Here is a 19,387-nt window from a genome sequence, read left to right as displayed (position 1 = left end):
GCAAAAAAAAAAATGTGGTGCAAGCATAATTCCTGAAAGAGAATTAAAAATGTGGTGAGAGAATGTCTGGTTTTCTTTGAACAACTGCCTGCAAATGGAGTTTGAGAAGACTTTCTGTTTGGATAAGCCCCTCTTATGTCAAAAGTTTATATGTAAGCAGTACTTAAATGCATATCCACTATATCTTTCTTAAATTACTTTGATCTTATTATTTCCGTAATACACATTTAAAACTGCTTAGGAATGGTGTAGAGGTTCCTGAGAATGAAAATGTTTTTTCTTTGTGAAGCTGCAGTGTCTGGGTTTCAGAGCCCAAATAGGATGCTACTCTCTAAGAACTACATGCTTGAAAGTCCTTCAATGACAATGGGAGGAGAAGAATCAGAGGGAAAACTCATTGTAGTGGCAGATTTGAAGCCTAGAAATCTGCTTTTGTTGATATTATGGAAGAAGCTGCAGAACCATTTAGGGGATGATTTGGTCACTTCTGTCTTTTGTACTGTTAACCCTTCTATTGTCCCTGGGAGTTTGCTCCTAGATAAGCCTCTGTGTCAGTGACTGTGACCAAAAAAAAAAAAAAAAAAAAAGCTTTATAAGCCTAAGAAAGACAACTGGATGCTGTGATACACAGAGTGCTGGGGGAAAAAAAAAGACTCACTTGCAGGTGCAGGCACATTTGTTAAATTCATTGAGCAATTGGGAAGAAAGAACCTCCTTGAGAATAAATGCATCCTGAAAAAAACAATGCATAATTCCAATGCATAGTCATTTGTGTACTCCAGAGGATGAAAGGAAAGACACATACAGTGGCATTTAAATGCTAGTAATCTTTAGATGGACAAAAATCAATTATTATACAGGAGCATGACACTGGGAAGCACTCAACATAATTTTGATAAGACTGAAAAAAGTCTATTGAAAATCAAGAACTCTGAGAAAAAACAGACATTCCCTTTATGAACTTTAGTCAGTATTTAGTCATCTTATACCACTCCTAGCTAGTAGATTTACACAGTAATGATGACAGGATCAGGTCATTAAGCAACATTATGGAATGTCAGCCTTTTAAAACACTCTCTACCTTGCTCAGAATTAGAATTTTGGTTATTTTTGGCAATTAGAAACTTATATTTCAACAAACGTTGCACAATAAAGTGTATTTCGAGTGAAGATATGATTGTGAAGTTGATAATTTTAGTTCCATTAAAAATACTAAACAAAAGAAACAAAGGAATTTTAACAACACTTGAACTGAAATTCAAAGACTGAAAAGGCAATGTGGGGAAACAAAACATTAAAGAGAGGGTATGAGTAGACCTGGGCTTTAAGTGTAGAATTATACAGAAAGATCCATCAATGCCCAAATGAAAACTTAAAAAATTTAAACGTTTAAAGAAATACTTGGTGCTTTCTAAAACGAATTCCTTCCATAATATGACTATGTGCTGCAGACAGTGTGTTGTGTGTAGATCGTATTATTGATGTGGAAAAAAAAAAAAAAAAACATTTGTAACAACCCTAATTCTTCTTTAAGTCATTTTATTGATGCAAATTAATTTTAAAAATATTAATGGGTTTCACTATGGCACATTTGTGAATGCATGTAACACAGTGTGATAAATTTCACTCCTCAGTACCTTCCCTGGTTCACTCCTCCTTCCTCCCTTTGTTCTTCTTCCTTTAATATAATAAATAACTTCAATTCTTAATCCCAATTCTAAAGAGGAAAAAATGACCTAAGCTCCAATACTATTTTATTTGCCTAGGAATATTCAAGATTATGATTTTAAAAGGCTGAAATGCTAAGTTAGGCAAGCACAGAAACTAAAAATCCACACATCCACCTAAGGGGAGGCTAAATGCTAGCCTCTGTAAAGGAGAATGTCTAGATATTTAGGCTATGCCCAGAAGCACATAACAGTTCTCTAGCATATATGTGACTTCTTGATGAGAGATATTGCTTTAAGTGATGAATTCTCAATCAAGGTACTATTTTGTTTCTAAACTATAGGTGTTAGACTTTTCATAGTGAATCAACAGAAATTGTATAAGTACTAGTACTCAAGGGGACTAACCAGATTGGAGGACACCTTGCTACTCCACGTTCCAGCTATGCAAACATGAGTAAGTTTCTTGGAAAGTATAGATATCAGCTTTCTTATCTGTATAATGATATGAATAATGACATTTACCTCAAAGAGGTTACTATGAAGATTAAATAAATACATGGGTAGCACTCTTAACTATGTCTGGCAAACAGAAGGCATGCAATAAATGTTTGTTATTATTATTATTGATAATGGAACCTATGCAGATATTCATATTGGATGAAACTGAGAAGCAAACTAATGCACTGGCCCTAGTCATCATGTTCTTCTTTCAATTTTGCAAATTTCCCAATACCTTTTCTGCATTAGGGCACTCAGCATATGCTATTCTCTCTGCCTATCATTCTCCTTTTCCCTTATTTCCCTTTGCAAATTCTTCCCCAAATTTTGGATTTCTGCTGCCTATTCTTCTTCTAGGAGTCCTAATTTTTCATTCTTGACCAGCAGTGCAACTATCATCCTATAAACCACGCCATTTAATCATTCACTTTACTCCTATATCTTGATCACAGCTGAGTGTGCATGAATGTGTGTATATGTGTGTGTGTTTGTAATTATCCATATGAATTATTGCTATTATCTAAGTTCCACAGGGCAAAAACAACATCTATTTTCTTCATCCAATAAATCCTTTATCACAATGTCTGCATATTATCATTATTCAATGAATGTTTATTCAATAAAAGAATGGGGGATTAAATTAAATGAATGAATAAATATAGTTCATGAGAAATAGAGCTGATCATGATTGTTTCACAGATAATGCTGAATTCTAGAACATCTCACAGGTTTTTAATATATATTATAAAAATGTTAAATAAGAATCATAGCTGAACTTCTTTTTGTGTCTTCTTTACATAATAGGAACTTTAGAAGAAATGTCATTAAGCATAAAAGCCACATTTTCCTCTAAGATTTAACAAAAGAGAACAGGAAAAATAACTATAACATTAATTAGAAGATCATAATCTCTCCATAAAACATAAATGAGGTACCAATAAATTACAACATGCATAATGTTATATAAATAAGGTAAATAATCCCTTCAAAATTGTTCTTTTACTTAACTGTGGACACTTGGAGAGAAGAGCATTCAGAAAAAGAAAAAGAAATTTTTTCAACTAAGAGATGTGAAAATAGTGACTTTATATATATATATATAAAATATTATATATATATTATATATATATATAAATATATATATATATATATATTATATATATAAATATAAATATTATATATATATAAATATATATATACACATACCGTGTGTGTGAGTGTGTGTGACAATATATATTGTAAACATAGTACATATGTGATGGTTTACTTACATTAAATTACAAGGAATAATAATCTAAGTAGTAGTTCTCAATCATATTTACAGATTAGCATTTCCTGTAGAACCTTGAAAAATGAAGCTGTGTGAGGCTCAAAGACTAGAAATACTATTTCAAACATTATAAATTATGTTCAGAATACCAGTACTTTTTTAAAGTTTTATGACTGGCCCTGATATAAATCTGAAACACTACTAGTTTACAGATAGAAGTAAAATTGCTTATGGTTGAGAAGAATATCTGAATATAACAATTTACAAAACAATCCTAAATAACTAAGCAAGATTCAGAAACTACATGAGTAATATTAATCACTTGTTTCATTTGTATTAGGAAACTGTAATAACCTACACAATTGAAAAATATTTAAATATAGTCATTTAAAGGTTGTTTATTTCCTTTAATTTTTCATTTAATTAAATAGCATTCACAATTTACTTTGATAAATATTTACTGAGTGATTGCTATGACTAAGATACTTTTCTCTGAAACTGAGAAATAAAAAAAATATGAAATTTGATTATTGACCCTTGTACAGCTTACATGTCAAATAGAGACACAGACATGCACAAATTTTCTAAAATAAAAACTGCATGGCAAGTGCCACAATGAAATATTAACAGGTAAAGCATACCCTATACTCCCTGCAACACAGTCAAATAAAGAAGAGATCGAAGAGTTTCATGACATGGATCTCATTTGAAATGAGTCTGGAAATATAAAGAACATTTACATAACAGAAAATAAAGAAGAATCAAACACATATTTGGAGGCATGCAATAAATGATATATTTGGGAATTTGGTTGTTTATGGAAGAACACAGAAAAAAATAGAGACTATTAAGGGATACAGATATTCTCTGTACAACATTCCTTATTCTGACAACACTGAAGGCACATGTGGCATTAAAAACAGAAGACAGTCAAATCTTATTTCTCTAATGATATTTTAATTATGTTTGGGGAAAATAATGCATGCAAGAAATAGTTAAACAGCAAAATATTAATTCTAAATCATATATATTACTGCCAAATACTATAATAGCTCAGAACTTGATAGGAACATATAGCACAGAAAGAATACTATGCCTACATAATCACAGCAGTAGGCCAACAGATTTTCCCACCTCAGTTAAACACTGACCTCCTATAAGGAAAATGAAGATACAAGGTGGGACAAGACTATAGAAGGCCTTGAATATCAAGGATGAAATTTGGGGGCTTTTTAGTGGTTCATAAGTACATAAGATTATATTGTATAATCAAGTAAGCAAGGAAATGACAGAATTAATTTTTTTACAGAGAGGACTAGGATGCACTGGAAAGGGTAAGGCAATAAGCAGAGGGTTAGTTTTATGATTACTGCATAGGTACAAGAAGGAGGTAATGAAATCAAGAATGTACCAGTTGATGGACAAGAAAAAGGATGTGCTATTGCCTTGTGAGAACATTTTGACTGAAGAACAGGGCTGGATTAGTGGGTGTATAAGTTATCTTTGAAAAGAAAGGGAGATGTCAAATTTAGTTAAAGAGGGCCTTGGAAGTTTGAATATGATGTATAGGAAGCAAGTATTCTGAGGTCCTTAGCAAGGGAGCTATTTGAGAATCTCATGACTTCTATCTCTGTCATTTCAGGATTACTAGCTTTGCTTTCATTATCAGAAGCTTTTAATGAAACTTATTTTGTTTTGATTTGTCTACAGCTTTGATATCCTTTTTTAGTTAATAAAAGGACAAGCATATGAATTCCTCCTGGCTTGATATGCCACTGTAAATCAAATTTAGAAATTATATACATGCTAATGTTTATAGCGGGTTGCTCTGGAGGCTAACCTCATATTCTTATTACTATCTGGGGAAACAAACATGCTGACTAAATAATAGAAAAGCTCTTTGTTCATCCTAAAAGTTAAATTCCTTATTATGAATGGCATAAATGACCATTACTGTGTGATCTTATTAAAATATACAATTATAAGTGAAGTAAAATTATCTAGCTGATCGACATTCACTTAATTAGGTTGATGGTGAAAATATTTGTGGCTTAAAAAGGATTTGCCATTTGATTTCACTAGAGAGATTGGTAAAGTTATTTTCCAGACTGAAAACAAGGTTAAGAAATAATTATAATGGGGGAAAATACTGAAAAATAAATGCTATGTCCCTTGAAATAAATTTGCAGGAAATAAGCAGAAATAAAGTTCATGTTTTACCCCTCATTTAATTATATTTGTACATCTGCATGTCTGTATTTTCAAATCTTAACATTGATAATTCTTCAATAATTTATTTTGTAAAAATTTAGATTCCCAATAATATATGAAGCTGTATTTTAAATCAGTATTAAACATCCCAAACATTAATGTAATTTATATCATTGAAGATTAACAAAATAAAACTATGACTATATTAACATTGACTTGTATGTTACACAGTAATTAATAAATAACTATAAGATAGATTGCATTCTGTTCATTACTAGTCTCTCCATTTCCATATGTATGCGCATTTATCTACAAATAATGGAAAAACAAATACTTACCAAAATTGTGGTAACAATCAAAGAACGATTAGATAAGGAATCTGTGATGTTAGCTGGTTTTCCCTTTTGACTTTCTGTCATATTCAGGCCACTGGCTGGATCCCAAGTTCCAATCTATAAAATAGCAAATATACTTTGTAAATTGTCCATCAGGCACCTGAGAGAACTGCAGAGAAAGTTAAGACTGCTAACACATATTATTCACCTCTGCTGCATTATCTCCTGTCATTAAAGTAAAGCTGCTTGTTTTAAGCATGATTCACTGCTCTGTGAAGTGTGTCCAGTGAAGCGTGACATTAAAGAACAAAATGATCCACTGCACTGCTACAGTCGGTGTGGGAGCTTAATTTTCCATTCAAACTTTCATTCACCAAGATAAACCACATTTGATGATACCTTGACAGCTGGCTAAAACTCATGAATATGGTATATCTTTTATTATAATGGATCTATCTCATTCTCTCTTTATAAAGATAGCATGCCACATTAGGGACAAAACTAAAAGAGTAAAAAAACCTAAGGACCCAGAATAAATTAATGGGTAAAGGCAGGAATTAACTAGTAAGGAAAGAATTAACTAGTATTCTCAATTACCCCAGTAAGGCAAGGCCATACCCAGAATTATCTTTGGAACTTTTAAAAACATACCTTTGCAGCTTCTAAAATACTCTCATAAAAGGAGATTGCAGCAGTCTCATCTAGATAACTCTTATCAATACTTGCTCCTGTATTCTATTTAATATGAATTTTAATTGAACTAATATTTTTTGGTAGAATAGGCCAGATACTCCTTTTCTTCTTTCCTTCTTTTCCTTCTCTCTCTCTCTCTCTCTCTCTCTCTATCTCTCTCTCTCTCTATCTCTCTCTCTCTCTGTATGTGTGTGTCTATAAAATGCTGGTGATTGAATTTAGGGGTGCTGTACCACTGAGCTACATCCCTAGCCCTTTATAGTTTTTATTTTGAGAAAGGCTCTCCCTAAGCAGTCAAGACTGACCTCAAACTTGCAATCCTTCTTCTTGGTCATCCCAAGTAGCTGGGATAACATGTGTACACCACCTCGCCCAACCACGTACACTTTGTATATAGGAATTTCATACCTAGTGATCCAGCATCTAAGATGCGGAGACTATCCTCTGGGAAGACACAGATAAGTAGAGGATTCCATGGAATGCATAGATTGTGGGTCATATGGCACCTACTCTGTTGCCCTATTCTACAACAGCAGCCATCATCAAAGGAGAACAGAGACAAAGAAAGATGTGAAATCAATAGTTTTTAAAAATTTTTATCGTTCCATTTATGTTAGATGTTTATGATAGACAAATCCATTAGGACAAAATTAAGACTGCTGATTCCTGTGGAGTTTGAGAAGGCAAGAATAGGAAGCACCTTCTTAATACATAAAGAATTTCTTTGGGGGTTGGTGGAAATGTTTGGAACTAGATAGAGCTGGTGGTTTCACATTATGACTATATTAAATGCCACCTGAGTGTTCATCTTAAAATTGTGAGTTTTGCCAGGCATGGTGGCACATGCCCATAATCCCAGCTACTCCACATCTAAGATAGGAGTCTCAAGTTCAATGCCAATCTGGGCAATGCAGTAAGACCCTGTCTTAAAATAAAATAAAAAGTGTTGAGAATGTATCTTAGTGCTAGAGTACCCCAGGTTCATCCCCCAGTATCACCAACAAAAACTTTAATTGTGTTATATTGAATGAATCTCACTTCAGTTTTTTTTAAAATTTGATCAATCAATAATATAAAACAGCAGGTGTCATCTTGAATCCCATGATGAAGACTGACATAAATTCTTTGACCCTACTACAAAGTGACATTGCCACTCAGTCCACTCACAAGCCGACATGCATTTGTTAGTGACAAGCTCAGCTGTGTTTGACCCACAGCCTCTACAGAAACCATCCCTGAGAGCAACAGACTTTAAATAGTCCAAACCAGTAAGGCAATGACAGCCACTTTCCTTTTTCCTTGGCTTCCAACTCAGAACCAACCAAAGAAAGCCAAACACACATCCATAACGAGTCTCATAGGATGCGTCAGTACTTGATAGCCACCTCCAGTGTCCCACGCCTACAGCCCCCAGGCAATGATACCTCTCAAGGCTATGCTTTGTTCATATTACAGGGCCTCTGAGTCCCACCCAAAGCAAGTAGCTAACTCCCTTGCTCTGGAAAACATTTTTAATTTTTTTTTTTTAATTTTTGGTACTGGCAATTGAATCCAGGGGTACTTTACCATTGATTACATTCCTAGCACTTTTTTTGTAATTTTTTTTTTATTATTAGTTGTTCAAAACATTACAAAGCTATTGACATATCATATTTCATACATTTGATTCAAGTGGATTATGAACTCAGTTTTGACATGTTTTGACATGTATGTAACCAATATAATCAATATAAAAGGCATTTCCATTTCCATTATTTTTAAAATTTAAAATCATGCAGACTATGTTTCCTGCATGATTTATTACATGATTTCAATCACTTTAAGATGCATAGAACCCCACTCCCACATGTCAACTACTTCAAAATTAAATGACACATTTATTAATATCTCACAGGTCAAGGAAGAAAATACAAGTACATAAGAAGTGTTTTGAACTAATTGATAATAAAAGATTGAAATATGAGGATCTCTAGAATGAAACAGAACTTATATGAACATTTATAACTAAAGTACTTGTATCATAAAGAAGCTAGAGAAACAATCAAATTATTTTCAAATTAAGAAGTAGAAAGGAAAAATAAGAGTAGGAGCAGAAATATATCAAACATAGAAGAACTAATATAGCTAAAAGTTGATAACAATCAAAAAGTCTAATCAAGAAAAATGCAAAAACACAAAAATATCAAAAATATATTAAGGTAATATTGCAGTTGCATGCCAACATATGTGATAGCTTGCATAATATGGTCTATATTATACAAGGATCCTTGTGCTGCTGAGAAGAAAGTGTACTCAATCATTGACGGATGAAATATTCTATACATGTTTGTAAATTCTAAATTAACAATTGCATTTTTTACTTCTATAGCTCCTTTATGAAATCAGTAGTTCTTTTTCCTCATGCTCTCAAACCTGGGAGTTATCAATAACGAAGTTTACCTTCCATACTACCCTAACGAACTACACAATTTCTTTTCTTCAAAGGAAAGAAAACTATTAATTTACCTTTTACATTAAACATTTGTACATAAATTAAGTTATTTTAATGTGATATTGATATAGCAGGTATTATTTATTCAGTCTATCTAAATATGCAAAGTTCTCATCAACATAAGCTTATCCGTATAAATATTAAGATTCTTTATCTTCACTATATTTCATCATATCCACTTTTTTTGGATATGAGTGACTTTCTCAGTAAACTATTGAGTTTTTCTTTTTTTTTTCATTTGAGTGACTTTCTCAGTAAACTATTGAGATATCTGTTTTACCTTAATAGAAGAAGCATAAAAGTATAAACATTAGTAATTTATTTTAATTGAAAGAAGGGTAGATATGTCATTTTAATAGGTGAATGTAAGGGCAAACTACTATATTTTTCAAGTATGCATTAAATTATACAAGGGAGTCAAAGTCTTTTTAATGATGTCTTAAATTTTTTCTTGCATATTTTCTCATATTGAGTTAAAAGTCATCTTGCTTTTAGGCACTGTGCATTCCTAATGCTTGCATCAAAAAGGAAGTATGCAATAAATTGTTGTGAAGTGTAGCCACCATGCACAACACTAGAACTTATTTTCCCTATCTAACCTGACAGTATTTTTTTCTAGTTCCCAGCAAAACATCATCAGACTAGCAAGGACCCTGCTGGAGAACTGAGTGGGGACACATGGAGAGGTGCAAAATTAGATGCTTGCTAACCTACTAAAGGTTTTCAAATTCAAAATCATTAAAAGCACTCTATTGGCTAACCAAGACACATTTGCCATTGGTATTTTGCAATGCCTGCCATTTTTATATCCCTGGTCTATAATTAATACCTATCAATTATTCCTTCCTTTATTCATGGTTGGATAAATAGGTAGGTTATTCAGCTGTACAATTCTACCAGCCAAAGCACTGGCAAACATCATTTGTCCACTTTCTTCTACCTAATGACACCTTCAAACATGATCAACATGTTTTCAACTTTCAAACAAAGCCACTGATACAAAGATGGTTTCACTTAATGACACCTTACATGATTACTTTTATAAAAAATAACGTGGCTCACTAAATAATTTTGTTCACTCATCATCATACTTGTCTAATTTCATTCTCTGTCAGTTCCCATTTTAGTACTACTTGTATAAAGGATTTAAAGCTCAAAAGCCTCTCATACAAATCAATAATTTCCAGTAATCACACATTAGTTATCACCATTGACACGTTAGGTTTCTTGGCATAATACTAAGAAGTTTCAGAAATTTTTAGTAGCTTTAAGATATTAAGGTAAACAAAAATTTATGTATTCCTAGATTGTAGGATTCCTAATAGTACACAGTATGCTTTAAATTTTAAAAAAGCTACCAAACTAATACTGTTGGTTTTTTTTTATTTCAATGACAAGAAATATGCACAGATAAATTCAAGAATTGTTTTTTATATTAAGAAACACTATTTTATTATTTGATTTAATCAGACTTTTTTTTTTTTTTTTTTAAAGATACTGCATATAGATCCCAGGGCCTTGTGCATGCTAGGCAGACACTCTACCACTGAACTACACTCTCACATTCCCGGCCCTTGATCAATTCTTTTAAGTCCTTTTTTTTTAACTTTTCAGTTCTGAAATAGGTACAATATATCTATGTACTGCTGTCCTCAGAAAATTTGTTTATGTATGGTGGTGACTCTGCATCTTGTTCTGCCCAACACTTCAAGTTTACAAATTTCTTTCTAATATAATTATTAGTAAACACTCTTGTCCAAATAAAAATGTCATAGTTCAAATAATAAATTAATTATAAGTTCACCCTAATTATAAGAATTAAATTAGATACAAAATATGAAAGTTCTCCAAAAGCATAAACTATAGAAAATTATGATTTAATTCTTTTTTATTTTATGTTCTGACTCACTCTTAATTATTTTCTTCTTGTCATAAAAGAATGTATGTTTATAGCCATTAAGTTATGAAGTACATAAAAAATATAAAAAGAAATCAATTTAAACTGTATTACCCAGAGTTAACCAAAGCTAATGCCTTGGTGTGTTTCCTTCCAATCTTTTATCTTTCCATGTTTGTTACTTGTGCAGTTTCCATCATAACTTAGTGGTTAATGGTCCACTTTCTGCAAGAGTATCAGACTTCCTGGATACCATTATAGTCACCCAGGTGCTGTCAGGTGACTTGGGAACATTACTTATCTATTCTTCAATTTCTTTATTTATTGATGGGGAAATGGTATCATTAGTCTCAGAGTTCTTTTGTGGTTGTTGTTGGTTTTGGTACTAGGGATTTAACTCAGGGGTGTTTAACCACTGAGCAACATCCCCAGGCTTTTTTTTGTTGTTGTTGTTGTATTTTATTTAGAGACAGGGTCTCACTGAGTTGCTTAGGGTCTTGTTAAGTTGCTGAGGCTGGCTTTGAACTTGTGATACTCTTGTCTCAGCCTCCCAAGGCCACTGGGATTACAGGCATGTGCCATTGCATCCAGCTCATAGAGCTTTTGTGAGCATTAAAATTTAAAATGTCAACATATTTATCCAAAAGAATTAAAGTCAACATACTATAATGATACAGGCACATCAGTGTTTATAACAGTGCAACTCACAATAGCCAAGTTATGGAACCAGCCAAGGTGCCTGTCAACAGATGAACAGACAAAGATATGTGGTATATATACACAATGGAGCTTTACTCAGCCATAAGGAAGAATGAAATTATGGCATTTGTAGGTAAATGAATGGAAATGAAGAACATTCATGCTAACTGAAATCAAACAAAGTCAGAAAGTCAAGGTTTACATGTTTTCTTTCATATGCAGAAGCTAGACCAAAATAAGGAAAAAAATGGTAGGTGGGGGAGGGAGCAACCCCATGAAAATAGAAGACAAATGAGTGAAGGAAGGGAACTGATTGGGAGGGAGGAGGAACTGGAAAAGAGAGAACAGTGGAACGAAACTGACAAATTTATGCTATGTACATATATGAATAGACCACAGTGAATTTCACCTTTATGTATATCTATAAAGCACTAATTTTTTAAAAAGTAAATAGATGGAACACCAGTGGAGTTGAGAAAGGGGAATAGGGACAGGAAAGAAGGGAGGTAAAGAGGAAATAATGGGGATAGAAATAGAACAAATTATATTCCATGCTTGTATAATTATGTAAAAATAAACCCCAATATTATCTATAACTATGATGCAGTAATAAAAAGATAAAAAGTCAACATAATTTGTTATATATATATATATATATATATATATATATATATATATGTACTGTAATTATTATGATAATAGTTAAGTAAATCCTGTTTGTACTCTATTCTGAGCATTTTCTCCTGGCATTAAAAATTAGTCAAATGGCCTAATTTTAAGGACTACCCATAATGAAATTAATAAACATATCATGATTTAACTATCATTGTCATATGTAAGAGTTTAATAAACACATTTGTTTATAAATAATTGCCCACATATTTGATTATTTTAATAACAAATTTCTAGAATTAGAATTACTGGACACAAGTTATAAGAGTTCTCAAGACTGCTAGTACATGTTGGAAAACAGCTTTCAAGAATTACTCTTCTACTTGCTATCTTCTCCCTTACAGTTCATGGTAATTCGTATAAGATAATTGTATCTCTTAATTCATTACTAATTAATAATAATTGAGTTACATAATTGGATGATGTTCTAGAAGTTCATGACAGTTTTGTTGTTATTTTTAGGTAGTGTTTTTCTTTATGTAATTTTTTATTCCATATATTGTATTCCCCTAAATTTCTAGTATGTATTTTTAATCATGGTTGCCTTGCTTTCTATATTTGTGAGTTTGTGTTTGCTGATCAATTACTATCTACATTTTCACTTTCAACATATTTTTTCATTTTATGGACTTTCTTATAGCTGTTCATCAATAGATATTTTTATGTCGGGACTTTATGCCCTCATAAATATTTAGCTTTGCTGCTTTCATATTGGTTGGCCTTCATTATTTCTTTTCTAATCCTAGGGTTGGGGTAGATAGTTATTCTGTGATAATTTGGGAGATAACTTTATTTTTGTTTAAACACTTACTATCATATTCTAAAACCAAAATTGAACCCTAAAAATTAAAATGACATCTACTGTATAAAAATTCACTCTTTAATCCATTTTGCTATGATACATACTGATTCAGTTTTAGTTAATTTAATCTGAGATTAAGAGTACTGCTTATCTGTTTGCTTATTTTGTTTCATATATTACAGATAAAATTTATTTGAGAAAAAATTAGTGCTTTTTGATATAATTTTAAAATCAGGACTCAATATTATCTTGCTTAAACATTTTTGATCTCTATTAGAATTTCTAACCACCCATTTCTACCTTTCATTTCTTTTTCTTTATATAAGACTATTTATGTAAGCAACTCAACATACTTTTATCTGTTTGCATATTGAAGATTTTTTTTAACCTTCTTACATTAAGAAAACTTAAAGACATTGTCTCAAAGCTCCATCTTATTATTTTTTCCTAACATTTAAAGTTGCTAAAAGAGACTGAAAGCAGTTTATTATTTGTTTTTGTTGTTGTTGGCAGATATTTTATTGAAATCTTCTAGTGTTCTCTATTTTTATACATGTATATATGTATTTTACATATTTATATATGTATATATACATGTTATATACATGTATATGTACATGTTATATACACATTCATGTACATGTAAATATTTTGAAAAATATTCTCTGCAAATAAAATATCCTGATTTTATGTATAGTATGTATACAGAATTTCTTATCCTATCTATCAGAATTATAATACTTTTCTCTAGTTTCTAAAGATAGAGTTTTACTTCAGTTTTCCTGAAGTATTTGTGTCATGATCTCTTGATTAGATATTAGACTTTTCATATGAAATACTTTTCCCTCTTTGACTATCTTGCAGATGGATCCTGATCACTGCTTCAAAATATGTCTAAAGGACCTCCTCTGTATGGCAACTGATGGCCTTTAGCTGGACTTCCATAACAGTGACATTACAGTGATTACCATGTTATATTTTTATCAGTTTCTTATCTCTTGCTAGTTAAACTTTAACCCTCTATGGGTAGTGACAGTCACTTATTCATCTTCTAGCTCAAGGCTTTTGAATATAAGGCAACCTCAGGACTTTATATGACAGCTATGAATACATTGGTTTTTTGGAGAAAGAAATCTGTTATTTTCTACATCTTAGAAATGTCATTTACATATTGCTTTGAATTAAAATTGCGATTCACTTTTATTTATTGTAGCTTACTATGTTAGATTTATATTAGTAAATTAAAGGAAGGAAGCATGTCATAAATCTTTAATAAATATTCAGCATTAGTAATTATTGAAATTAGTAATATCATAAGTAAAATAATAAATTGAATTTATTATTATTGCATTTACTAAATTAACAGAATATGTAAGTGAATTCTTACACGATGAAAACTTTTAGGTTGATTTTACAATTTCCAAAATCATTCATTCATATGGTAAATATTGAATATATATTATTATGTGTCTATTATTTTATATTTACATAATATGTTTCACACATTTTGTTCTTCCTATTTCTCCACTTTTTTTAACCCCTATGTTTTGTTCTAACTCTGTTTCATTTGTGTGTGTTTGTATATGTGTGTTCTGTTACTGGGAATTGAACCCAGGGGCACTCAACCACAAAATTAAATCCCCATCCCTTTTGATTTTTATTTTGAGACCAAGTGTCTCTTAATTTCTTGAGGCTGACCTTGACTTGCAATTCTCTTGCCTCAGAACTGAGTAGCTGGGATACAGGGATACAACCAGCTGTAACTCAATATCTTATAAAATGTTTTAAAATATTATACCACACATCTTTACCATGTATTTGCAAATTTTCTAAGTTTTATGTATGTTTTAATATTTTATAAGTATTCTATTTAAATAACTCATTATTTTTTATTTCTCAGAAATACTCTAATTCTTACTATAATTTTATTTGATGATTGTTTTGTCTGGTTTCTTTGTTTTACTTTTACTAGGTGAAAAAAGCTTTCACTTATACAATTAATTTTTAAATCGTTCATTTATCACATTAATTATTTATTTATTTTTATGTTGACATTTTTCTCAGTATAAACTTCATTTACTTCTTAAATCACATTTATGTTCAAAGAATATTTTTGCTTCTCCACAAGATAAAATTGTTTACCTCATCTGAAATTAGCATCTTATCATGTCCTCTAAAGGTACATGTCACCTTGGTTTTTATAGGCAGAATCAGCAAGGCATGTTTCTTATTCTCTGTGGAATTTTTAGAAATAATCTGTTTAACAAGAATACCGGAAACTTTCTCAAGTAGGAGTAAAATAAACATTCCAGCTAGCTTTAAAAATATTAGTTCAAAAGAAAGCCAAGCTTATTTGAAGTTAACAACTACTTTAAATTAAATTCTCTAGAAGAGTAATTGGCACAATGTAATCATCAAAATTCTCTTTACAGAGTCTTATTGACATTTACCAACAAAATATCCATTGGAATGTTGGTGGTTGGGAAAAAAATAATCAATAAAGTTTTCATTATAAAAGAGAGTAGGGCTGAGGGTGTACAGTTCAGTGGGAGAGCACTTGCCTAGTATGTCTGAGACCCTGAGTTCAGTCTTCAGCAACACACACACACACACACACACACACAAACACAGTGTTAATGAAGAAAAGAGAAACATTTTTTAGATTAGAAAGGCCTCTGTGATCATGAGAAAGCACATTATACATGTCTCAAATGGTTTTAGCATAATATGAATTCTCCATCATAGAATAAGTTTGCTTAAAAAGTGTTTTCCCAGGAATAAGTTTTCCCCAACCACATGATCCATGAAGTACAGTTTTTCATGTAGTATTTTAACAGCTCCTCTTAGAAGAAAGGACATCCCTAGTAATGTTACTAGAGAGTATTGAAAAAAAGGAAACTTAAGGAAGGAATATATGTTAAGTGGTGATTTATATTTGGGAGATAATTATTCTTTTAATTGATTGAATGTGTACATATTGAATATATGGGTTACTTATTTCTCTACTAAGTACACCCATTCTTTCTGGATAATCTGCAAACCCAGATTTCTTAAGTCAATATGGAACTTCACATGGGTATGGAGATTTTTTTTTTCAACACAGTTGTTCTCTTGTTAGGTGTTGACAGGAATTTAAAGCTTTTTCTTTCCTTCCTTACTTCTTCAAATGTTGAATATTTAAGTAAACAGTAGAGATAGAACTCGTATTACTCTCCAATAATCCTTGATATCAAAGTTTAATAGTTGTATACTTCTATTATGTGTTAAGATGAAAGTACTTAAGCATCGTGCCTGATTTATCATAGACAAAAAGGAAATACTTCATAGCAAGGCCTATATGCTGCCTGCCAGGGAAAATTCAAAGAACATTGCAAAAGTCCTGGAACTGGACTGCCTTCCTATAGAAATTAATTGTCCACAGGACAGTGTAAGGAACTACACTTAGTTATCAGTTCCTTGATACCCAGCGGTTTCCACAGGGTTTGATATTTCACCATTTGTGAAAAACAGTACTAATATGAGGAATATGCGGGGGGAAAAGAATGAATATTATATATATTCATTCTGTAATTTCTTGCAGACACCTTTTTCATATATATATATATATATATATATATATATATATATATATGTAAAATCATCTAATCATCTAATATATATAATCATCTAATCATCTCCTGGAATGTGATGACTAATATAAACACATATTTTTCACATTTAGAATTTTTATTTGTGTTTAGGGCAAGTTCAATCTAAACTTAATTATAAAAAGTTAAGAGATCAGTAGTGGTTTTATTTTATTTTCAATAAAATTTTAACCAGTGAATTAAATATTGTCAAAAATGACAATGTGATAACACTCAATTAAGGATCATTTTCCAAGAATAAAAATGTACTTCATATTTTATTAGATTTGAAGTCAAATCAATGCTTTATAATTATGGTTAGTGTGCATGTTGTAATTCAAATTCAGTAACTGAAAAAATAAAAGTCAATATGTGATATTCTTTGATATGCCAAGATTAAAATTATTGTCCAACAAAATAGGAAATTATGTGCCCTCAAAGAAGTCAGTACTATTGGCTACTAAACACATGCATCACCCACAAATGAAAATATTTTACCATCTTGAAGTTTTTAAATGACCAAGCAAAATAATAACTACAAACACACTGACAGACAAAAATGTTGGTATAGTTCTGAAATAGGGCTTATGATGAATTCTATGTAGTTAGAGAAATTCAATGCTTAACATTTCCATAGAAATACATTATGCAGGGAGGCAACCCAAGAGGTATTTTGGCTTTTTAAAAAGCAAACAACACATTTCTGACTAGTTTAAAGATTACTAGTCAACATCACCCTTAACATTGTTTTTGTATGGGAAAGCAAAAAAAAAACTCCCAGTTCTTGGGAAAGTTGAGTGTTACTGTTGCCATGGGGACCAGGGCATGCATATCAAATGCCATTGGGAGAGGAAGATAAAAACTGCTGTGCATCTGGTACCTAAAAATCTATTATAGAAATACCTTTCACCTAATTTAGGTGTATTTTCAGGTTTAGATTAATTTTGAAGTCTGTAATTTCTTGCAGACAACTTTTTCACAGGGACTTAAATGAGTGCAGGATTCTACAGGGAAGAGAAATTTCAATAATAAATATTTCCATAGAAATTATCACTTTTTTAAAAGAGAGAGACAAGAGAGAGAGAGAGAGAGAGAGAGAGAGAGAGAATTTTAATATTTATTTTTTAGTTTTCGGCGGACACAACATCTTTGTTTGTATGTGGTGCTGAGGATTGAACCCGGGCCACACGCATGCCAGGCGAGCACGCTACTGCTTGAGCCACATCCCCAGCCCCAAATTATCACTTTTTCATAAAAAAAAAAAAATCTCTACAAAAATTCTTCAAAAAGCCTTTTGAAACTCTTCTGGTTCTGGAACATATATGCAGGTAAACTCAGGCAGGCAGGATTTTATAATTAATTATTATCTCCTCATGTCTTATCAAAATATTTGACTTTAAGTACAGAATTTTAATATTGTTTATATACTTTGGTATAAATATAAGCAGTGGTTTTTCACTATTGTTGTCAAGATGCTGGAGATCAAACCCAGGACTGCATGTCTGCTAAGCAAGTGAGCTAGCAACACCACCAGGCTGAAAGCACTAAATATTTAGAAGATAAAGATCTTAAAAGTTGAAATGAAGCTTCATTTGAAAGGCAAATGTGAAAAAATCTAAGCTTTTTAAAATATGTGCTTCATTAATTTATATTATTTATTAATTTTAAATTTCTTTCTTATATTCATGTTATTTGTAAAGATTTTATAATGTGTATTTATACAACAAATACTCTCAAATTCTTAACTTTATAAAAATTGACAAATGTCAATGACTAAATGTCTATTTTTATTTTAGCCCCTTTTCATTTTCAACTTTTTTCCTAATGATTTAATGAGACACAGATTATAAGTTGGTTTTATCATAAAATCATGCCAAAGCAGTAAATAAGGGAATGTTTCCACTCCTCTGCCTGTTTTTGAAGGTTTTATGGAAGTGAAGGTGGCTGGCTCCCTTTCTACAGAAATTTACGCATAACAATTTTTGTTTGTTCTCATTTGGATCAATTTTGTTTATTTCCATATCACAAAATTGTAGGAAGAAGAAAAAAATCTATAACTAGATGATAATTTTTATTCTTTAATATCACAATTAAGTGCTGGAAGGATTTAAATTATACCATATAAGAATGAGATTTGCTACTGGTGCAATGTGCATCTTTCTGAGTTCAGACTTCAATGTGCCTTTTACCTGTACTCTACAACCCCAGATTACTCATTTTTTGACCATTGGCTTTCTCTGTTTTCATGTGAGAGACATGGAGGAAAATTAGAAAGAGTAAAAACTATGCTACTAGACAATAACTGCAGACACTTATTTGAATGAGTATTCTATGTGAAGTATCATGATTGTCTTAATGATTCTTTATTCACTCAATATTCAATAAATATTTCTTCAGGATACACTTTGTGGTAGACACTTTGATAGAACTTTAATACATAATAGTGGAAAAGACATCATTTTTTTCATCTAATAGATCTTATATTCTTGCTAGAGAGATAGCCTTTGTAAAAGCTGCACATAA

At 31.4% G+C, this 19,387-nt stretch overlaps 1 protein-coding gene across 3 annotated transcripts in view; it reads right to left on the bottom strand.

Annotated features, from left to right (window-relative positions):
• The window catches only part of Grik2 (glutamate ionotropic receptor kainate type subunit 2), a 664,662-nt gene that overhangs the window by 276,607 nt on the left and 368,668 nt on the right, over nucleotides 1-19,387 (bottom strand). For all 3 annotated transcript variants that reach the window (XM_015499657.2, XM_015499664.2, XM_015499670.2), the window contains one exon: nucleotides 5,988-6,101. In XM_015499657.2, the coding sequence (XP_015355143.1) occupies nucleotides 5,988-6,101 (114 nt within the window). The remainder of the gene's footprint in view (nucleotides 1-5,987; nucleotides 6,102-19,387) is intronic.

The sequence above is a fragment of the Marmota marmota genome, unplaced genomic scaffold (assembly GCF_001458135.2).
Source record: "Marmota marmota marmota unplaced genomic scaffold, marMar, whole genome shotgun sequence".
Taxonomy (NCBI): domain Eukaryota; kingdom Metazoa; phylum Chordata; class Mammalia; order Rodentia; family Sciuridae; genus Marmota; species Marmota marmota.
The sequence above is the reverse complement of the archived record's forward strand: the minus strand, read 5'-3'. Positions and strand labels throughout refer to the sequence as shown.